The sequence below is a fragment of the Stigmatopora argus genome, chromosome 2, assembly GCF_051989625.1.
Source record: "Stigmatopora argus isolate UIUO_Sarg chromosome 2, RoL_Sarg_1.0, whole genome shotgun sequence".
Taxonomy (NCBI): Eukaryota; Metazoa; Chordata; class Actinopteri; order Syngnathiformes; family Syngnathidae; genus Stigmatopora; species Stigmatopora argus.
Genome location: NC_135388.1, coordinates 15,005,337 through 15,024,037, shown reverse-complemented (window position 1 = coordinate 15,024,037; position 18,701 = coordinate 15,005,337). Strand labels below are relative to the sequence as shown.

Here is an 18,701-nt window from a genome sequence, read left to right as displayed (position 1 = left end):
CTCACCCATACCTAGGGGCAATTTAGAATGTCCAATCAGCCTACCATGCATGTTTTTGGAATGTGGGAGGAAACCGTAGTACCCGGAGGAAACCCACACAGGCCCGGCGAGAACATGCAAACTCCACACAGGTGGACGTGACCTGGATTTGAACCCAGGACCCCAGAGCTGTGAGGCCGACGAGCTAACCACTCGCTTAGCTGTAGTAGCAAGAACAGACACAGACACAAGAAAAATACATTGTTAGAGCTAGATAAGACTGGAACCACTCACAGAAAGTTTTTCACAAGGTGGGGACCTTCTGCTGACTACGAGTGAGGTTGAAAATATGCAGAATCACTCTTCCAAGCTTATCCGCACAGTCCCCCAGTAGTCTGGAGCTGAAAAATCAACAGTAACAAGTACCAAGACTAAAAACGATTGCAATGAGTCAACTAATTGAGATTATGAACATAATGGGACTAAATAAAGACCCAAAAGAGACCGTCATTTGTCAATAAATCTCCATTTTTGGGACTTATTCTAATGGTTTTGTTAAAAGTGATATTTTAATATGAAGCTTCCCTGCGTGCACGCTGCTCGTTGGTGAAGATGGGAGCCATTTGGCTCCTCTGACGTGTGTTCCCAGTCCTCTGACGGCACTTGAATCCCCCCAACCCCCCACCGCCCCTTCATAGCCCACCAAGTCACCCGAGAGACCTCCGCCACTGTCTCATTGAAGCGCGCCTCGCAGACTCTTGAGCGCAACGTCTGAGGACCCCCGCACATGCTTCTCGGAACTTTCCAGGTAGGTTTGAAACGATATCCAAGCACTTTGTGGCTTTATTTATATGTTTTTAATCCATTTGTTTTTAATTTTCTATCACTTTGAAATTATACACATGTTTGCCTAGTCAAGAAAATACGCGCACATATGCTTAATGATGTTGATGTTTTGTTTAAAAACGAAAAAAAAACGCATTTTACAAAATAATAAACTCTATCTTCACTTGAAGTCATATTTATACACTTAATGGAGTTTTGAGGGTCGTCTCTATCCCCTGCTCTCTTTAATTTATTTACTTGATTTATTTGTTGTGGCACTTTAAGTAATCGTTTGCATGTGGCACCCACAAAATTTTACTTTAAAGTCAGCCCGCACCCACACACATAACCACACTCACACACACTTTGCTGGAATTGACCATTTATCTCTCTACATGCGCCGCAGGTCTCCATGCGTCCTCGTTCCTAGCGCAAGACCAGCGCGACCATGACCATCCATGTCGAGGGACTTGTGGCTATCGCGTTCTTCTATCTTCTCATACTTTTTGTGGGCATCTGGGCGGCATGGAAGAACAAACACTCCGGGGAGGCCGAAGGGACCGACCGCAGCGAGACCATCATGGTCGGGGGCAGAGATATTGGATTGTTCGTCGGAGGATTTACAATGACAGGTCATTTGATCCCACCCCCATTTGTTCATATATATACATATTTGATATAGCAAAATTCTAGAACTAGCGCACTATAAATTGAATTGAGATTCATATATTCATGTTAAACTGTTGAAGGAAAAAAATAGCAAATAAGAAATGAAAAAGGCAGTGGCTGATTTCCATTTCTCCATTTGTACATGTAAAAATTAATGTACTTAAATATTTTGTTGGATAAAACACATAAGAAATGCCTAAATTATCATACATTTCTGCAAAACTGCAATATTAGTTTAGGATATTACTCATCATTTATTATAACGTAATGGCCAGTTCGTATATGCATTCTGGCACATTTGCGTTAACACTCCCACAGGTAAAAAATAAAAAAATAAAAGCAATGGAATTATTGTAGGCCACTAATTTGGTTTAATATTAATTAATGTATTTATTTGTCTTTTTTATTTTAGCGACTTGGGTTGGAGGAGGATACATTAATGGAACTGCTGAGTACGTTTATCTTCCAGATTATGGTTTGGCTTGGGCACAAGCCCCCTTTGGATATGCCCTCAGCCTTGTTGTTGGTGAGTCAGGCTACTCTAAGTATTAATTATGATACATTTGAACAGAGTCATCTTTGCCCTTGTGCATGGTTTTACCCATTGATCGCTAAACGCTCCTACCATAATTTTACCATTTGTATGTTCATATGTGTTGAAATGCTTGGCCTGTGCACAATTTATATTTTATTCTGATCATTTCTATTAAGTGAGTGAGTTTGTGAGTGGGATAGTAAGTGAATAGTTACAGTAACACACATTCCTATTGGGATGGAGTCCTAGGTATTTTCAAACCTTTTTATGTCACAGTAGAATGTGACGAACGTGAAAGATAGTTTTGACAGTGCAGTTTTTCTGTCATGTAGTTTTTCCCGTAAACCTCACAAAACAGTTAACCCAAGTGTAGTCAGGAATTAGACATTCAGGAATTCCCCTATTTGTGGATTTCTTTGTACCTATGCGTTTTATTTATTTTTGATGGAACCTCACTTGTATGCAGTATTATCTGCTGAAATTTGGTGTCTTCATTGTGCCAAACAAATTATCTTCTGTGCATGAGTTTAATTTAGGGGTGGGGGGTAGTTCTTAGTGCTATCTTGTGGCATTTATTGCAAACTGTTTTGGGGGAGGGCATCAATTTCTAAGATGGTCCACTGTTTGTTCCATGGCTATGCTAAACTCCAGTCCTCATCCTGAATTTGATTGTACTTTCGAGATCCCCTGAAAAGATCTAGAGCGTGATCACGCTGTAGTTGGAACACAATCTGGACAGCAATTATACTATTTCATTTTTTTGCTGCACAACTTGGTGCTTACGTCCTACACATAGCGATGGTGCACTATCTTTGATTAAGGGCAATATTCTACAGTGTCAGAAAAGGCAGACAGGCACGTGCTTCTTTGGATGCGTGCACTCTACCATCAACTCAATTTGTCGTTGAGTACTTTCATTCGGAGTACACTGGCTATAGCAATCCTATACGTAGTATGTTAGCATTCCTTGTCAGCTCTAGATCTGCATACTTATTGCCCACAAACTCATGTGGGCTTTTTTTAGTAATTGTAGTAAAATTGATCCCTTCCAGATCATAAGTTTGTGATTTATGTCTTGTAAATATTTCTGTTACAGGGGGACTTTTTTTTGCCAAGCCCATGCGCTCTAAAGGTTATGTGACCATGTTAGACCCATTCCAGCAACTATACGGGAAACGCATGGGTGGCCTTCTCTTCATACCTGCGTTAATGGGAGAGATCTTCTGGTCCGCCGCCATCTTGTCGGCTCTCGGTATATTTTTTATTGACTCAATCCAGTTCATAAAGGCCATGTCTGAGCGAGAGCATGTGCCGTTATCATTCAACCTGCATTTGTGTGACTTCAGGTGCCACTCTCAGCGTCATTGTGGACATCAACATTAAAATGTCAGTGGTTATCTCCGCCCTCATCGCCATCTTTTACACGCTGGTTGGAGGACTGTACTCAGTTGCTTACACAGATGTTGTGCAGCTGTTCTGCATCTTTGTTGGCCTGGTAGGTAAAATCTGTTGGAGAGACTGTGGAAGGTAAACTGATGTCTCTTATAAACTTTTTGAACACTTCCTCATGTACATCGACAGTTATTATGAGATGTTGGCCATGCAGCTTTTTACCTTATTTAACCAAAATATTGATAATAACCACCAGTATGAGGCAGTTGCTCACGATTGTAATCCACAGCCCTGAAAATACAAACACTTTTACGTAATACTATAATCACTGTTGCAAGACAAGAAAATGTGATATTAGATTAGGTCATTCCAGTACGCTCGCCAGCACCGCTGATGGTGAACATCTGGCTCGATCCTGCTTGAGTGGAGAACCTGCCCAAGTACCTTCCCCCAGGTTGAGAGTCAAATGTACTAACACCACCTTCTTTTGGGTAATCCTAAAAGTGAGGTTTAACATCACCTACATACGTACTGGGGCGGCCCGGCGGCTGAGTGGTTAGCACGTCGGTCTCACAGAGGGGGACCTGGGTTCAAATCCAGGTCAGCCCAACTGTGTGGAGTTTGCATGTTCTCCCCGGGCCTGCATGGGTTTTCTCCGGGTACTCCAGTTTCCTCCCACATTCCAAAGACATGCATGGTAGGCTGATTGGACACTCTAAAATTGCCCCTAGGTATGAATGTGGGCGTGAATGGTTGTTTTTCTCTTTGTGCCCTGCAATTGGCTGGCCACCAATTCAGGGTGTCCCTCGGCTCTGGCCTGAAGTCAGCTGGGATAGGCTCCAGCACTCCCCACGACCCTAGTGAGGATAAAGCGGTTCAGAAAACGAGATGAGACATATGTACTGCACAATTCATTACAAATAATAAGTAAAATAAGTAATAAGGTGAATGGTGTAATTTATGTCTGATCTTAAATCGTTTTTACTTGTAGTGGATCAGCGTCCCTTTTGCTCTGACCAACCCAGCCGTCTCAGACATCACGGTGACTGCAGTGAAGCATGTGTACCAGTCGCCATGGAGGGGCAGCGTCAACCAGAATGATACTTGGGTCTGGATCGACAATTTTTGCCTGCTGGTACTGTTACACGTCTGTTCTTCTATAATAATAAAAAAATATTGAGGAATGAAGTTATCATATTTCAAAGTCAGTACTAACGTGTGACATGTTCATGCTTTATTTACAATAAATGACCTGTTTCTTTTTCAAAATGTATTTTGTTGCTGTGTAAATTTACCCGCAGATGCTGGGAGGCATTCCATGGCAGGTGTACTTCCAACGAGTCCTATCTGCTTCTTCTGCTACTTACGCACAAGTCCTCTCCTTCATTGCTGCTTTCGGATGCCTCGTCATGGCTGTCCCTTCAGTTCTTATTGGAGCAATCGGGGCCTCCACAGGTTAGGGAGCTCCCAAACAAGTATGCATGTATATGAAATATGTTTGCATATGCCAGTGTTTGTGTTCCTAATTGAAGCGTGTTGCTCAGGAGGGTCCATGTTGCATTTAGATCTGAGAGAAGTTGGTAAATAGCAGCTGGTTCCACTCATTTATAATGTAGCAGCCATCCGGTTTTAATGTTACCTCAGAGGGAGGCAAGGGACCAAATTAGTGGATTGAGCTATGGATTTCTCTGTCTATTCTCTGAATAGTCAACACTCTGAATCCTGTCTTTCCTGTCCTCAGTTGCAGTGACTCATTATCCTGTATTTCAGAGGTGGAGAAAATTGACTCTACTATGAGTGCTGAGACATTAGAACAAAATCAAGTTCAAGTATAAAAGTGTTAAATGTAATAAGTTGAGTAAGGAAGTGTGAAGCAGTATTTAAGTGATTTAGAGGCTAAGTTGACCATTATAATTTACATTATAATCTATAATGGCATCTAAGCAAATAGTAATTAGTGTAGATTCAAATGATCTTCATCAGAACATGTCTGATGCATCTCTCCATTTCAGACTGGAACCAAACAACCTATGGTGCCATTCCACCAAAAGACAAGGAAGAGGCAGACATGATTCTCCCTATTGTTCTCCAGCACCTCTGTCCACCATTTGTATCTTTTTTCGGCCTGGGTGCGGTGTCCGCTGCCGTGATGTCATCTGCTGACTCATCCATCCTATCAGCGAGCTCCATGTTTGCAAGGAACATCTACCAGTTGGCTTTTCGACAGTCGGTCAGTGTTTCTGAGTTTTTCCACTCACTATTTAAACTCTCTGAAAACATTTTGTTAAATGTAGGTATCCAATGCTCTCTCCGCAGGCATCAGATCGTGAGATTGTGTGGGTCATGCGCATCACCATCTTCGTGTTTGGTGGTCTCGCTACATTGATGGCGCTGGTTACGGGAACAGTTTACGGACTGTGGTACCTCAGCTCAGACTTGGTTTACGTCATCATCTTTCCACAGCTCCTCAGTGTGCTTTTTGTTAAAGGCACAAATACATACGGCTCAGTGGCCGCTTACTTTTTTGGCATGGTGCTACGTATAGGTGGAGGGGAGCCCTACCTGCAACTTCCCCCTTTCATTTATTACCCCGGATGGACCATTGAGCAGCGCAAGCACCATATTACCGGAGATCTGGAGGATGTTGTCATTCAAAAGTTCCCTTTCAAAACAGTTTCTATGCTTGCTTCCTTCCTGGGTAACGTTGCGTTTTCCTACCTCGCCAAGTACCTGTTTGAGAGCGGCAAGCTGTCTCATAAATACGACTTTCTCGATGCGGTCGTGTCCAAGGACAGCGGAGAAATTATGGATAAGACGACACTCGTGACTCGTGGCAACAACATCGGGTTGTCTGAGATGGCGCCCGTCAAACCGCGCTTGAGCGTGACCTTGGCGGCCGCCTTCACGCGCCGTGACACGCTGCCAAAAGACACTGTGGAAGAGGAAGAGGAGGAGTCAAGCAATGACTCCTCCCACCATGATGATGAATGAAAACATAGGAATAACCTTTTTGGAAGATTACAAAAGAACTGCTTCAATTGTCAATCATATCAGAAGAGGATGAATGGGAAAGCATCCTCTTGAGGGACAATGAGGTACTACACTGGCGTGCGGTAGCGGTGATACAAGGGTCATTTCCAGAGCAATATGTTTTCACAAAATGTTAACACGTCTCAAAAACTAAAGTTGTATTTCTAGCATAAACAGACACTACATTAGTACTTCCTCTGTGGCTATGTTGACGTTACTATACAAAAAATCCATTTACTAAAACCTACCCATTCACGGGGCACATACTCTAGAAACGGAAGGCCATTTACAGTGCACTCACATTTGACTCTGATTTTGTTAAATAATGCTATATTATAGATTATTTTCTCTCTTCTGGTAACAATCAAACAATATGAAACTGCACAAGAACAAAGAGGTGACGAAGCAGTTTTAGAATTCAGCAGCACAACTTAGGTTTGCAAGTCAAAACATTTGACACCTGTCAGAACTAGTGAAACCCCCAAAAGACGTGACAGGGGAACCAATATTTAATCTCAAATTAATACCCAAAATGTGTAAGTAATATATATCCACAATTCTTATGAGTACAAAGCATGTCAGGGTTTGGTCGAAAGGGAAACTGGTCAACTTCCTCAGCCTCAGTGCCATTCATGAAACAGATTAGTGCAAATAATCAGCTGATTATTTGTAAAATATATGCTATGAAATATTATTTTGTCACTGATTATTCATATAAGAAAAAACAAGAATGATAAGGACTGCAAATCAACCGGCAATTCATCATCATCAAGCTCAATAAAATATACAGTCAATATACTCGACATAGTGAAAATAGATTACATAAATGATTAAATTAGTTCTCTTTGAGAAGCAGATTCCACATGAAGCATCAATGTAAATTACACTTTTGTTCTGCTGCCTTAATGTAAATCATGTGAAGAAATACAGTATGTGATTTTTCACAGATCCAGCCGGAAAATCGCAGTGAAAAAAAAACATGAAACTGAATGTAATCTAAAATCATCTTATATTATCAAAAGTGTAACTTGCTGCTTGTTTGATTTTTTGGGGGGTAAAATTAATTGTCATGTCAGTCTGTGTATGTTGTTCACGGTCATATTTTTTTCCGTGACGTGTACGTGCGTATAAATATGGGATGAAAGGCATAGAAATATCAAATTGCTATTTCACGTGAATCATGTGAGGATGTTATATCTAAATGTTTATTTATTTTTGATGTTGAGCAGATGTAACAATAAAAATAATGTAACAATATCATGTAACGGGAAAAAAATCGATATATAAAATCTACTTTGGGATAGAAATGTGCTTTTCTTAGTACACTTTAGAATGAATGTCAAACAATTTGAAACTGTGGATTTGAATATTGTCATCTTGTTAAAAAATTTGCCCAAGTAATTTTCCCCCCAGATTATTAGACTTGTTAGTAAATATATAAAAAAAAAAATCAACAAATGCTCAATTTTTGGTGTTTCCTGAAAAATTGGGGATAAAAATGACTGAGGCAATTCATTGAAGAAGACGTCAATATTAGTATTTCTATTGTGAAGATGAATAATGGACTAACTTTAAAGGTTATTTCACTTTGATAGTTCATTTCAACAGTATATATTTTTCTTTTTCAATTATCGAGAAACAATAACTCCAACTCGATATCTAAATGATCTTAATATTGCATACAATTGCTTCCATTTTAATCCTGCTTTAACAAATTTTCCTTTAGGTATTTATTAAGTACGATTGTTTGTTAATTCAGTAACTTCCATAAATCATTATATGCCAGGGTCTTTCTTTCTTTATTTTTTTTTTTTCATGTGCAGACCCTCCGGCCATTTTGATTATGGACGGAGAACATGTTTGAAAACGTGAGTGGAATTACGATTGCTTGAGTTGCGTCTTTGTCCCCATCGGTGGCCATAGCGAAAGGCAGTGACTTAAAATAGCTCTCTCCCTGGTTATTTACATTACCTTAAGTGCTGTACTCTCATCTTGGACTTGAGCAAGAGCCACTTTGGTAGGGCGGGGTTGTTGGTGGTCACTTGTGATGCACTTGCATGGGGGTGTAGTATCCTGGCGCCAGTTGCCATGATGTTCACCAATAGTACTGCGCAAGACTGACGCAGGTGCCCCACCCTTCCCTGGTGCCTCCTCCTTCATCATAAGTGTCCTATTTTGTGTCCTTGAGAACTAAGACCAATCCCATAAAATGGACAAGGTGGAGGGTGGGGGGAGGGAGAACATCCCATCACCGTTCAGGATGGTGGCCTCTCCGAGCACTCTCCATAATTAACAATTATAAAGGAAAACTGCGGTTTGTCATAGTCAATCCATTTATTTAGTGCTTTACAGATGAGGGGGAAATGGGGGATTGGGGGTGGGTGGGTATTGTGTAAGACTCTGACGAAGAGAATGTTTGGATCGAAATCAAAATAGTCATTCTTTCATGATGACTTGATATTTTTAGAATGTCCTTTGGCGTCATTATTGAAGTCGCTGACGCTGTGGTCAAAGCAGAATTTATATTCATGTTTTTTTTTTCTATTTGGCGGCCAGGTGAAAAAGTGGTTAGCGTGTCCGCCACACAGTTCTGGGATCAAGGGTTCAATCCCAGGTTCGGATCTTCCTGTGTGGAGTTTGCATGTTCTCCCCGGGCTTGTGTGTGTTTTTTTTTCCCAGGTATTCCGGTTTCCTCCCACATCCCCAAAACATGCATGGTTGTCTAGTTGAGTACTCAAAATTGCCCTTAGGTATTAGTGTGAGTGTGAATGGTTGTCTGTCTTCCTGTGGCCTGCGATTGGCCAGCCACCAATCCAGGGTGTCAATCCAAGGTCTGCTGGGATAGGCTCCAGCACCCCAGGGCACTGTAAATATGTCCCTTTGGCATTCCAGATGAGAAGTAACAGCCTTCACATAAAGCACATGAAAAAGTTGCCATTGTCCCTTATCCAATTTATCCATGTATCTGTGTTTTACCAGTCATTCTATTCAGAGGTCATAGATATGGAAGTTATGCCAGATGACTAAAGCGAGGAGTAAAAGTTAAACTTTGTCACCATTTAGAGACTTCCACTCTTATGAGAAACATATTTTGGGACTTTTTGTTACTCAAAAATACTTGAACATGCTAATGGAAAACGAATCAGCACCTGCAGCAGCTTTGTGGGTAGTCCAGTGTCCATTTCAGGCATGAATCCAAAGTCAGCAGAAGTTTAATTCCAACTCCTTTGCTCAATCCCAAAATACCTGTAGAGTTAAATGTGAATACAAACTGTTAAAATGTCATGTTAGTCTATCATACTATCAATAACCAAAATATATGCCTTTACTGTGAATACATTCTAATCAGTGTTTGTACAATATTTAGTCTTCTTACTCTGGCTGTAAAATTGTGGTTTGTGTGGGTAGGAGAATTGCTGAAATCTTGTGTCATATGTATTCCCATTGATTGAATAAGATAATAAGTCATGTTTAGATTTGATGAGAGCACATAAAAAATCCCTTACACATACATCCTAATACAACTTGTGTAGTTGATTACGCAACCTCTCCGCCATTTTTCCATATATCAGTAGATTCCAGAGAACATTTTCTTTGACATTTGTAAGCACTGATTCCTGGATGAAAGAGCTTTTTATCTCCACCACTTCTTTACAATCATTGTAGCAGAACCATATTTATGTCATTTTTTAGTGTCTATAATTTAATTGCAAGGCCGATACTGCAAAGAAGATGAGGTAAGAAAGACACAAATACGTGATGCCCATCTGGAAAGTACTATTCCTGTTAGTGAGAATTTAAATGGCACATGCAGAAAGAGTTGCTGTGCAAGCTATTAAATAGAATGTGTATGGGAATGACCACACCATTGAACATATCAGTGCAATCAGCGCAAGATACTGTCATGTCTTCTTGCTTCCCAAATATCTCTCCATCTCCTCCATTAGCTTCCCCAAGCAGCTGAGAAGAATCGTGAGCTAAAAGAATGTAGTGGCTTCTTGAATTAAATTAGGCAGGGGAACCTAATTATCCATTCGGCCTCAGAACCACTCAGACCAGCTGCAGGTAGACGGACTAAAGCTCCAAGAGGGAACACGTCATTTTCTGCGCAATCAGTGAGAAATGGCTGTCAAAAGAAAAGAGTCAAAAGTCAGAGCAGCTCCAATGATTTCAATTTAAAGTTGCTGGCAAAAAGCTAAGTAAAATCACAGAGAAGGTATTTGAATGTGTTTCCACTTTCTAGCATTATATTTATTGTGTATTTTTCTTGACAAAAGGGTACCATTTGGAAAATGTCATTGCTCAAGCCGTTGTCTACCGTAATGCTGTGATTATGTCAGTAGACGCTTATTTCTCTGCCATCACTGGAGGGTTCTGTCTACTTCCCCACAGTGCAATGCTTTTATAAAGAAAGAAAGGATGGACAGCCTTTTTCCCCAGCACATATAATTGCAGTGGGTAGAATAATGTGGGGACCACACATACATTGAAGAGCACACATTAGCCTTTGGCGACCGATTCACTCTCGAATAGAGGCTGAGAAGAGCATGATGGCTAGGACCCGGGTGAACCCCCCACATTCGTCAACAGACAGGATTCGGTGGTTGCAGTAGAGCAAAATATAAGATTTTTCCAACAAGATGTTAAATGTATCAATAATTGGTATCGTTTATTCATTTTTTACACAGCTTGTAGGACTGCAGCAAATTGGATAAACGAATCGAATAAATGGTGGGATGCTCGTCACACCTCTTAACTCATCATGACAGAAATTGGCTACCACACCCTGTTCTCTGCGGGCGCCTGCACGTGTGTGTGTGTGTGTGTGTGTGTGTGTGTGTGTGTGTGTGTGTGTGTGTGTGTGTGTGTAGGGGAAGGAGTGTATTTAGCATCATAATCAGTGTCCTAGCTGAATCTGAGCCAGAGGATCCATTAGGACTGATTGAGGAGCACAAGGGTACAGACATTACCCTGAGAGAAGGTGACGATGAAGACACACGTACACAGAATGAGACACACAAGCACAGTCATATACGTAAAGATTTGCCATTCATGTTGATGACGTAATTTTTGGCGGAGCCGCACTCACGAATTACAGGTTTTAGCTCTTAGAGGGGGCAGTCCGGCGGCTTGAGTGGTTAGTACGTCGGCCTCACAGCTCTGGGGTCCTTGGTTCAAATCCAGGTCGGTCCACCTGTGTGGAGTTTGCTCTCCCCGGGCCTGTGTGGGTTTTCTCTGGGTACTCCAGTGTCCTCACATATTCAAAAGACATGCATTTGGACACTCTAAATTCAATAAATAATAAAATTCTATATTTTCCACTTCATTGAGATGTACCAAACTGAGGGAGTTTTAGATGTGAAATGTATAAAGAGAATAGACAATTCTCAGATGATGGAATGAGGAGTGTAAAGAGCAAAGACATTGTGGGTGGGTGAGCTCACACTCCAGTAAACTTCAGATTGACAGTGTTTGGCTGGGGGTCACATTAGACACAAGGGCGGGATGGGAATTTTAAGATCAGACTCACAAACAGTCGCACCATCACAAGCATATAGTAGTAGTTGGACCTTATACAATACATGCACAATTAGGAAAAAAAATGAAATCTTACCACATTTCCTAAATTCTGCCAAAATTGTGACTTCGCAATTATAAACATGTATACTGTATTTATGTCCTTCAATGAAACTCGTATAGTGGAGTTTGCATTCCCTTTCCGGACTTGCGTGGGTTTTCTCTGGGTACTCCGGTTTCCTCTCACATCACAAAAATCATGCAGAATAGGCTGGTTAAACACTAAATTTCCCCTAGGTATGAGTGTGCCCTGTGATTGGCTGGCCACTAATTGATTGTGTACCAGCACCCCCCTGCGACCCCTGTGAGGATAAGCGGTTCAGAAAATGAATTAATAATGTGCAATCTCAGGCTCAAGGCTGCCCTCCACTGGATAACTCATAATATTTAAGCAACACAGGGCAATCAAAAGTGCTGTAGGCACATGTATTATTAATTTGTTATTTATGATCCACACATAAAGGAGCTTTAAGAAGGGTTTTTTTCAAATCTTAACTTTGATTGGATGCTTTTCAAATAACTTATTAATGCCTTATATTTGCATTCACGTGGGAATGACAGACCAAATTGAAGAACAATGCCCATTCATAAATCATCCATTCCGCGCATCTTTGCAAGGGGTGCTGGAGTCAGTTTTAGAGATTATACATCTATTTAATAAATATAAAACCAAAAATAAGAGCAGAGTTGCAGTTACATTTTGAGAACATTTTTAGATATATCTCTTTCTATTTCTTTTCTTTTATTTCTTTTAACCTAAAAATTCTAATTGTAATACTCCATCAATTCATCCTCTGTCTGACAGAAAAAGGAGAAAAAACGTGACCTTTAACAGAATTGGCATGGTCACGTTGACTGGGTAACAAGAGCGAGTGTCTGGGTGCTTAATGTTGGGTTATTTGCTATGCATTCATTCTCCACAAAATTGTGCATAATTCATTGTTTTATTGCTTAAAACTGTTGGGGTGAGTTGAAGTTTGCGCTTCCTGTTAAACTGTGATTTATGTACTATTACAGTGTACTTTTTACTGTAGATGCATCTTGTAAAAATTCCACTAGATGGCAATACAAATCAAGGGTTAAGGAAGTACTGTAACCACATTAAAAAATAGCATTACATTTAGTATAAAATACTTATTATTGTAATGGTGGGAGAAAAAACAACAACCAAAAGTATATCTGATTGAAGAAAGAAAAGGTCATCTGCAGTTATTTATCTTTGGATATTGTCCATGTGATAAATGGATATAAAATTCATTTTCAAAATGATAATATTTTATCAATGTGCCAGTAATTGGACACTTGTGTATGAAGACTAACCCCATCATTAGCCGCATCTACACAATCTAATGAGACAAGACGCCTAATCGAAGTACTAATCCTTTTCATAATGGTAATAGTAAATTATTGTCACCCTCTTAAATTAATCGCCTGTCATTTTTTATCTTAAAGATGGTAATATAACCTACTAATTGACTGTGACCTCTTTGTGAAATACACCCCTCCCTCTCCATAAATGTGTACCTGAACATGTGCAAATTTTAAATCATATGTGTCCATTTTTTCAAACCTGTTCACTTGTACCAGAACTCCTGGGATTCGCAAAATTAAAACCCTTAAAACAACCAAGAGCCAAAATTGCAGACCCCGTCCCTTCCTACATGAACATCAAGATTTCACTCCGGGCACTAGTAAAAAACACACAGTTGAATGTGCATCATGGTACCAGGGACCCTTTGACATTTATTGCAAAGATTGATTGATATTGCCTAGATGTAGGTCTGTCGGGCAGCATACAATTAAATTCCTCCCGGCAAATAAAGCAATGTTTTCCCTAACCTTCAGAAAGCCAGGGCACCCATTTTACAGAATAGCAATCTCTTGAAAGCACAAAAAATGGAAGGTAGCAATGCCTTATTCAGTTTTGTGAATTACAATAGGTTAATTGTACATTTCTTCCTTGTAATGGTGTATTTATATATGTATATTTATAAATGTTAAGCTCCTGGTTAATACTATACGTCATTGTATTGCAAGATGAAGACAAAGATGCATTGACAATGATGCCATGTCATTTTATGAATGCCATGGAGGCTATCCCAGCACAATATGCACAGGAAGCAGTGTACCCCTGAAACTGGTTACCAGCAAAACACAGGGCATGAAAAAAAGAAGCATCCACACACATACACGATTGCACAGCTATTGACAGCATGGAGAGCTCAATTAACCTAGCCTGCATGCTTAGGTGAGGAAATAGGGCAAACCTACACAAGCACAGGGAGAACAATCCAACTCCACCACAGTTGAACCCTTGAGCTCAGTACTTTGAGACCTAGGCTAATCAAAAACCCCAAATTGTGAGAAGGAACTTTCCATAACGAGTTCCAATACTCAATTTCCATCCGTTATTTTCAAGTGTAAAGACCGTTTTCTTGAATTAAGACTCATTAAAGACAGCCTGGCGGTTGAGTGGTTAGCGTGTCGACCTTACACTTCTGGGTCTCGGGTTCAAATCCAGGTTGGTCCTCCAGTTTGGAGTTTGCATGTTCTCCCCGGGCCTGCATGGATTTTCCGCGGGTACTCCGGTTTCCTCTCACATCCCTAAAACATGCATGGTAGGCTGGTTGGACACTATATTGCCCTCAGTGTGAGTGTTAATGGTTGTCCGTTGCCCGACGTCCCACTAAACACGTTAATAGTGGACAGATGGTAAGGTTTCTCTCAGCAATAAGAAAAAGAAGCTCCAAATAGTTTCCTTTTTATTAGGATCGAGCGCTTTCATCATGTCCCCGACATGAAACTTCCTGCTTGCCCAAAAAAATGACACAGTCTTTTCAAGATTCACCTTTTTTTCTTCAGCTTTTCGTAGTGGAGCTCCATTTCCCTGACTTTCTGGCTGAGCTGTATAGCTCCACTCGACACTCTAGCTACGGGGTTGTCCGACCGTTCTTAATGATGTCAATCTTTTCTTGAAAAGTCCATCTTGAAAATGGCTTTGACACTAAATCTGCAATCCAATCAATTTCTTCTCCTCTTTCAGCCATTGTGGGTTGACAAAACCGCTATTAAATCAACACAACAATATATTTGTGTGTGTAGCTCGCAACAGATACAGGTTGCTACCGCAGGCTAGTCCACTATATCACTAGCCAATCATAGTTTCTGAAAGCGATGATGTATCCCTACGACTGCGAGAAGGCCTTGGTTTCGCCAACTTGAAATCTGATTGGTTAAAGCAACAGTTGCTGCAGAACTGATTCTGAAGAGCTCCAGGTAGATTTCTGACCCGGTTAACAAATATTGGCTGAAATGTGATTGGTTAAATGCTTAAACATGAAGACACGCATCTGGAAGTAGAGCAACGAGGGGGAAAGCAATGAAAGCAAAATGACAGACAATTTTGAATTATTTAATAAGTATTCATGGACAAAATATAATTAACATCAGTCTGCGATTCAGATATCTTTAGGCCAGCAGAGAAGGCCTTGCAGCCCCTGATGGTCCACCACTGCGATTCAGGGTGTCCCCGCACCTTCTGCCTGAAGTCAGCTGGGATAGGATCCAGCACCCCCCGCAACCCTTGTGAGGATTAAGCAGTTCAGAAAATGAAGCCCTAACAAACTCCCAGTGAACAGTTAAAAGATGTGTCGGCCCTCCTTTCGCTTCTCCTCCCACTCATCCAAAGCATATAAACACTTCTCAAAAGTAGGACCACGACCCAACGAGCTTCCACTCCGCCAGGACCAGAGATGGCAGACACGGAGAGCCGAAGCTCGACTTTCCCCGACATCGTGGAGCTCAACGTGGGCGGGCAGGTTTACGTGACCCGCCTCGAGACTCTCACGGCGGTGCCCGACTCCCTGCTGTGGGCCAAGTTCAGCCAAAGTTCTCCGGAGGATCTTCCCAAAGACGGCAAGGGTCGCTTCTTTTTCGACAGAGATGGCTTTCTCTTCCGCTACATTCTGGACTACTTGCGAGACTCTGAGCTCTTTCTGCCCGAGTTCTTCAAGGAGCGGAGGCGGTTGCAGAAGGAGGCTGACTTCTTCCAGCTCCCCCAGTTGTCGAGGCGACTGGCGACCCCCAGCGAGGATCACGGCTCCCCCACGGAGGAGGAAAGCGGAGATCCGGAAGAGTCTGAGCTCACCAGCCCGACCAGCACCACTACCAGCACCACCTCCTCATCGTCGCCCGGGACCGGCGCGGGCTACATCACGGTGGGCTACCGGGGCAGCTACACCATAGGTCGGGACATCCAGGCGGACGGCAAATTCCGCCGGGTGGCCAGGATAACCGTGTGCAGCAAGATTTGCCTCGCCAAAGAGGTCTTCGGGGACACCCTGAACGAGAGCCGCGATCCGGATCGAACCCCGGACAAATACACGTCCAGGTATTATCTGAAGTATAACTTCCTGGAGCAGGCTTTCGACCGGCTGGCCGAGGCTGGCTTCCACATGGTGGGCTGCAACTCGACGGGGACCTGCTCGCACGCCAGCAGTGACCCAGGGGAGGACAAAGTGTGGACCAGCTACACCGAGTACGTTTTCAGTCGGTGAACTCACTTACTAACAAGTTTTCTAGTATAATTCGTGCTTAAGCCATTGACGGCGATAGACGTCCAATTCAGTGAAACTAGGAGGATGTGCTGTCAGTGCCATGCAGTTAAAGTGGATTGACGTCTATTGCTGTCAATGGCAGACAACGAGGAAACAGCTTGTGTGTGTCACCCACTTTTTTTCTTAAACTGAAACTTTGTTGATTAACTCATTGATGGTAATAGACGTCCAATTCACTTAAAGTGTGATGGTTGGTAGTGTTTACTAATTGTAAAAAAATATTTCAAAATACCTTTTGTTTTTAATCCTTAATGCTATTCATCTGGGTGTGACGACGTCATTTGTGATCGTGATTTTTCGCAATGAGTGTCAAACAAGATTTTTAATTGAATTGTTCAGTCTGTATATTTCTGCAAGCAATTCACAGTTTGCTATTACTTCTAGAAGATTTGTAGTAAACAACTGTCAGAGAAATGTCCCATCATTGGTGCCAATTTTTTTTCCAGAGCAGTTCTTCAGAATACTCATCTGACATGACGCCTGCGACCACTATGTATATATACGGTTTGGTGTCTAAATGCATATAAATGTATTATTATGGAAAATATCACTTTTCTGTTCCAACATTACAGCACAATTTAGTAAATAATTATACCTGGTTCATGTAATGGAGCAAAAAAAATACCTATAAATGCTTCTCAGATTAAGAAAACGGCACAATTTCCATGATGTGTGTATATCTAACTAAATGAAATAAAGTGTGAGAAAACAACATATACCACCACTCCCATGTTACCGTCATGATTTGACAATGAGCACCCAAATTCATATATTTCAAGCCACTAGCAGTAATATATAACTACTCTATGAAATGAAAATATAATTGCAACCAGCCTGCCTTAGTAATATACACATAGGACTCTTCCCCTATCAACTGCAGAATGATCTAGTAGTCCCAGGGGCAAAATGCTTGGGAAAGAACCTCGGATCATCAAGTCATATGCCTTAACCTTGTCAAATTAACGTCATGTGTGCAAATGTATGCATACATTAATAAGATATAAATACATCCATTCATTTTCCAAACCGCGTAACTTCACAAGAGTCTTGAGGGGTGCCGGATACTATCCCGGCTAATTACACGCACCAGGCGGGCGACACCCTAAATCGGTGGCCAGCCAATCGCAGGGCAGGAGGAGACGGACAACCATACATGCTCACACTCATACATAGGGGAAATTTAGAGTATTCAACCAGCCTACCATGCATGTTTATTTGGGACATGAGGAACCCGGAGTACGCAGAGAAAAGCCACGCAAGCCCAGGGAGAACATGCAACTCCACACAGTGAGGACGGACCTAGGATCGAACGCTCGACTCGCAGAAATGCAAGGCTGACACACTAACCACTCACCATTTCCATTTTGTTTATATCCCAAAAGAAATAATAATGAAACACCACATATACTTTGGTGGTGGTGATTGGCATCTTCTGACAAAAAATAATTTGTTTTCCTCTGTTGGCATATTGTAAACTCTGAAGAAAAACAATCTGTCCGATATCACTTATGTCAGAGGATATGTTCTCTTTGATGAAATGGCAGAAAACATTAGGGAATATCATTTTACGTAAAATAAATATGATACCATATAATATGATATAATGTTTGTTGAAGAGGCAAAGCTCCCTCCTACACGAAACAACATCTCCATTTGAAAGCTCAAAGCTGTGATAAGACCATCTGGACCGGAAATAGGAAAAGTGACTGTGACTTTTGAGATGTCTTTACACAAAGGAAATGATAGTCCAGTAAAACAGTAAAAATAATAGTACTTGAGGGAAACAAAACAGAAAGATTTCAAGATCTCCTCATTCAGATGTCACATAAAATAAAATGAATGTCTAGAGACAAGATCAGTGGATTTCCATCATTCATCAAAAAATAAATAATTTTAGACAAGCGTAATATTTTTGCATCCTTTAAAACAAATTCAAGTCAATGCATTGTTACAATTGGCCATGAGAAAAGTGTCCGCCAGACGCTGGAGATGCACGCTCACAAAACAACCACTCACTGGTGGAGGAGGAGAACAAGTGAGCCAAGACCATTTGCAGGTACTGGCATTCGTCGTATTAG

At 41.3% G+C, this 18,701-nt stretch overlaps 2 protein-coding genes across 2 annotated transcripts; both read left to right on the top strand.

Annotated features, from left to right (window-relative positions):
- Window positions 1-688: 688 nt before the first annotated feature.
- LOC144065886 (high-affinity choline transporter 1-like) lies at window positions 689-6,617 on the top strand. The gene is made up of 9 exons (XM_077589108.1): window positions 689-787; window positions 1,211-1,436; window positions 1,886-1,999; window positions 3,105-3,260; window positions 3,355-3,503; window positions 4,392-4,535; window positions 4,702-4,855; window positions 5,413-5,630; window positions 5,717-6,617. Exons 2-9 carry the CDS (start codon window positions 1,253-1,255, stop codon window positions 6,389-6,391), a joined length of 1,794 nt encoding a protein of 597 aa, XP_077445234.1. The 5' UTR covers window positions 689-787; window positions 1,211-1,252; the 3' UTR covers window positions 6,392-6,617.
- Window positions 6,618-15,706: 9,089 nt separating this feature from the next.
- On the top strand, window positions 15,707-17,347 carry LOC144066739 (BTB/POZ domain-containing protein KCTD12-like). The gene has a single exon (XM_077590018.1). The coding sequence runs from the start codon at window positions 15,760-15,762 to the stop codon at window positions 16,561-16,563; it is 804 nt and encodes a 267-aa protein (XP_077446144.1). The 5' UTR covers window positions 15,707-15,759; the 3' UTR covers window positions 16,564-17,347.
- Window positions 17,348-18,701: the final 1,354 nt, after the last annotated feature.

What these genes read in the sequence shown, in the direction of transcription:
- LOC144065886 (XM_077589108.1), top strand. Translation starts at nt 1,253, where the DNA reads ATGACCATCCATGTCGAGGGACTTGTGGCTATCGCGTTCTTCTATCTT. An exon ending in CGGAGGATTTACAATGACAG is followed by an intron (nt 1,437 to 1,885) that starts GTCATTTGATCC and finishes TTTTTATTTTAG; the next exon opens with CGACTTGGGTTGGAGGAGGA. An exon ending in AGCAATCGGGGCCTCCACAG is followed by an intron (nt 4,856 to 5,412) that starts GTTAGGGAGCTC and finishes TCTCCATTTCAG; the next exon opens with ACTGGAACCAAACAACCTAT.
- LOC144066739 (XM_077590018.1), top strand. Translation starts at nt 15,760, where the DNA reads ATGGCAGACACGGAGAGCCGAAGCTCGACTTTCCCCGACATCGTGGAG.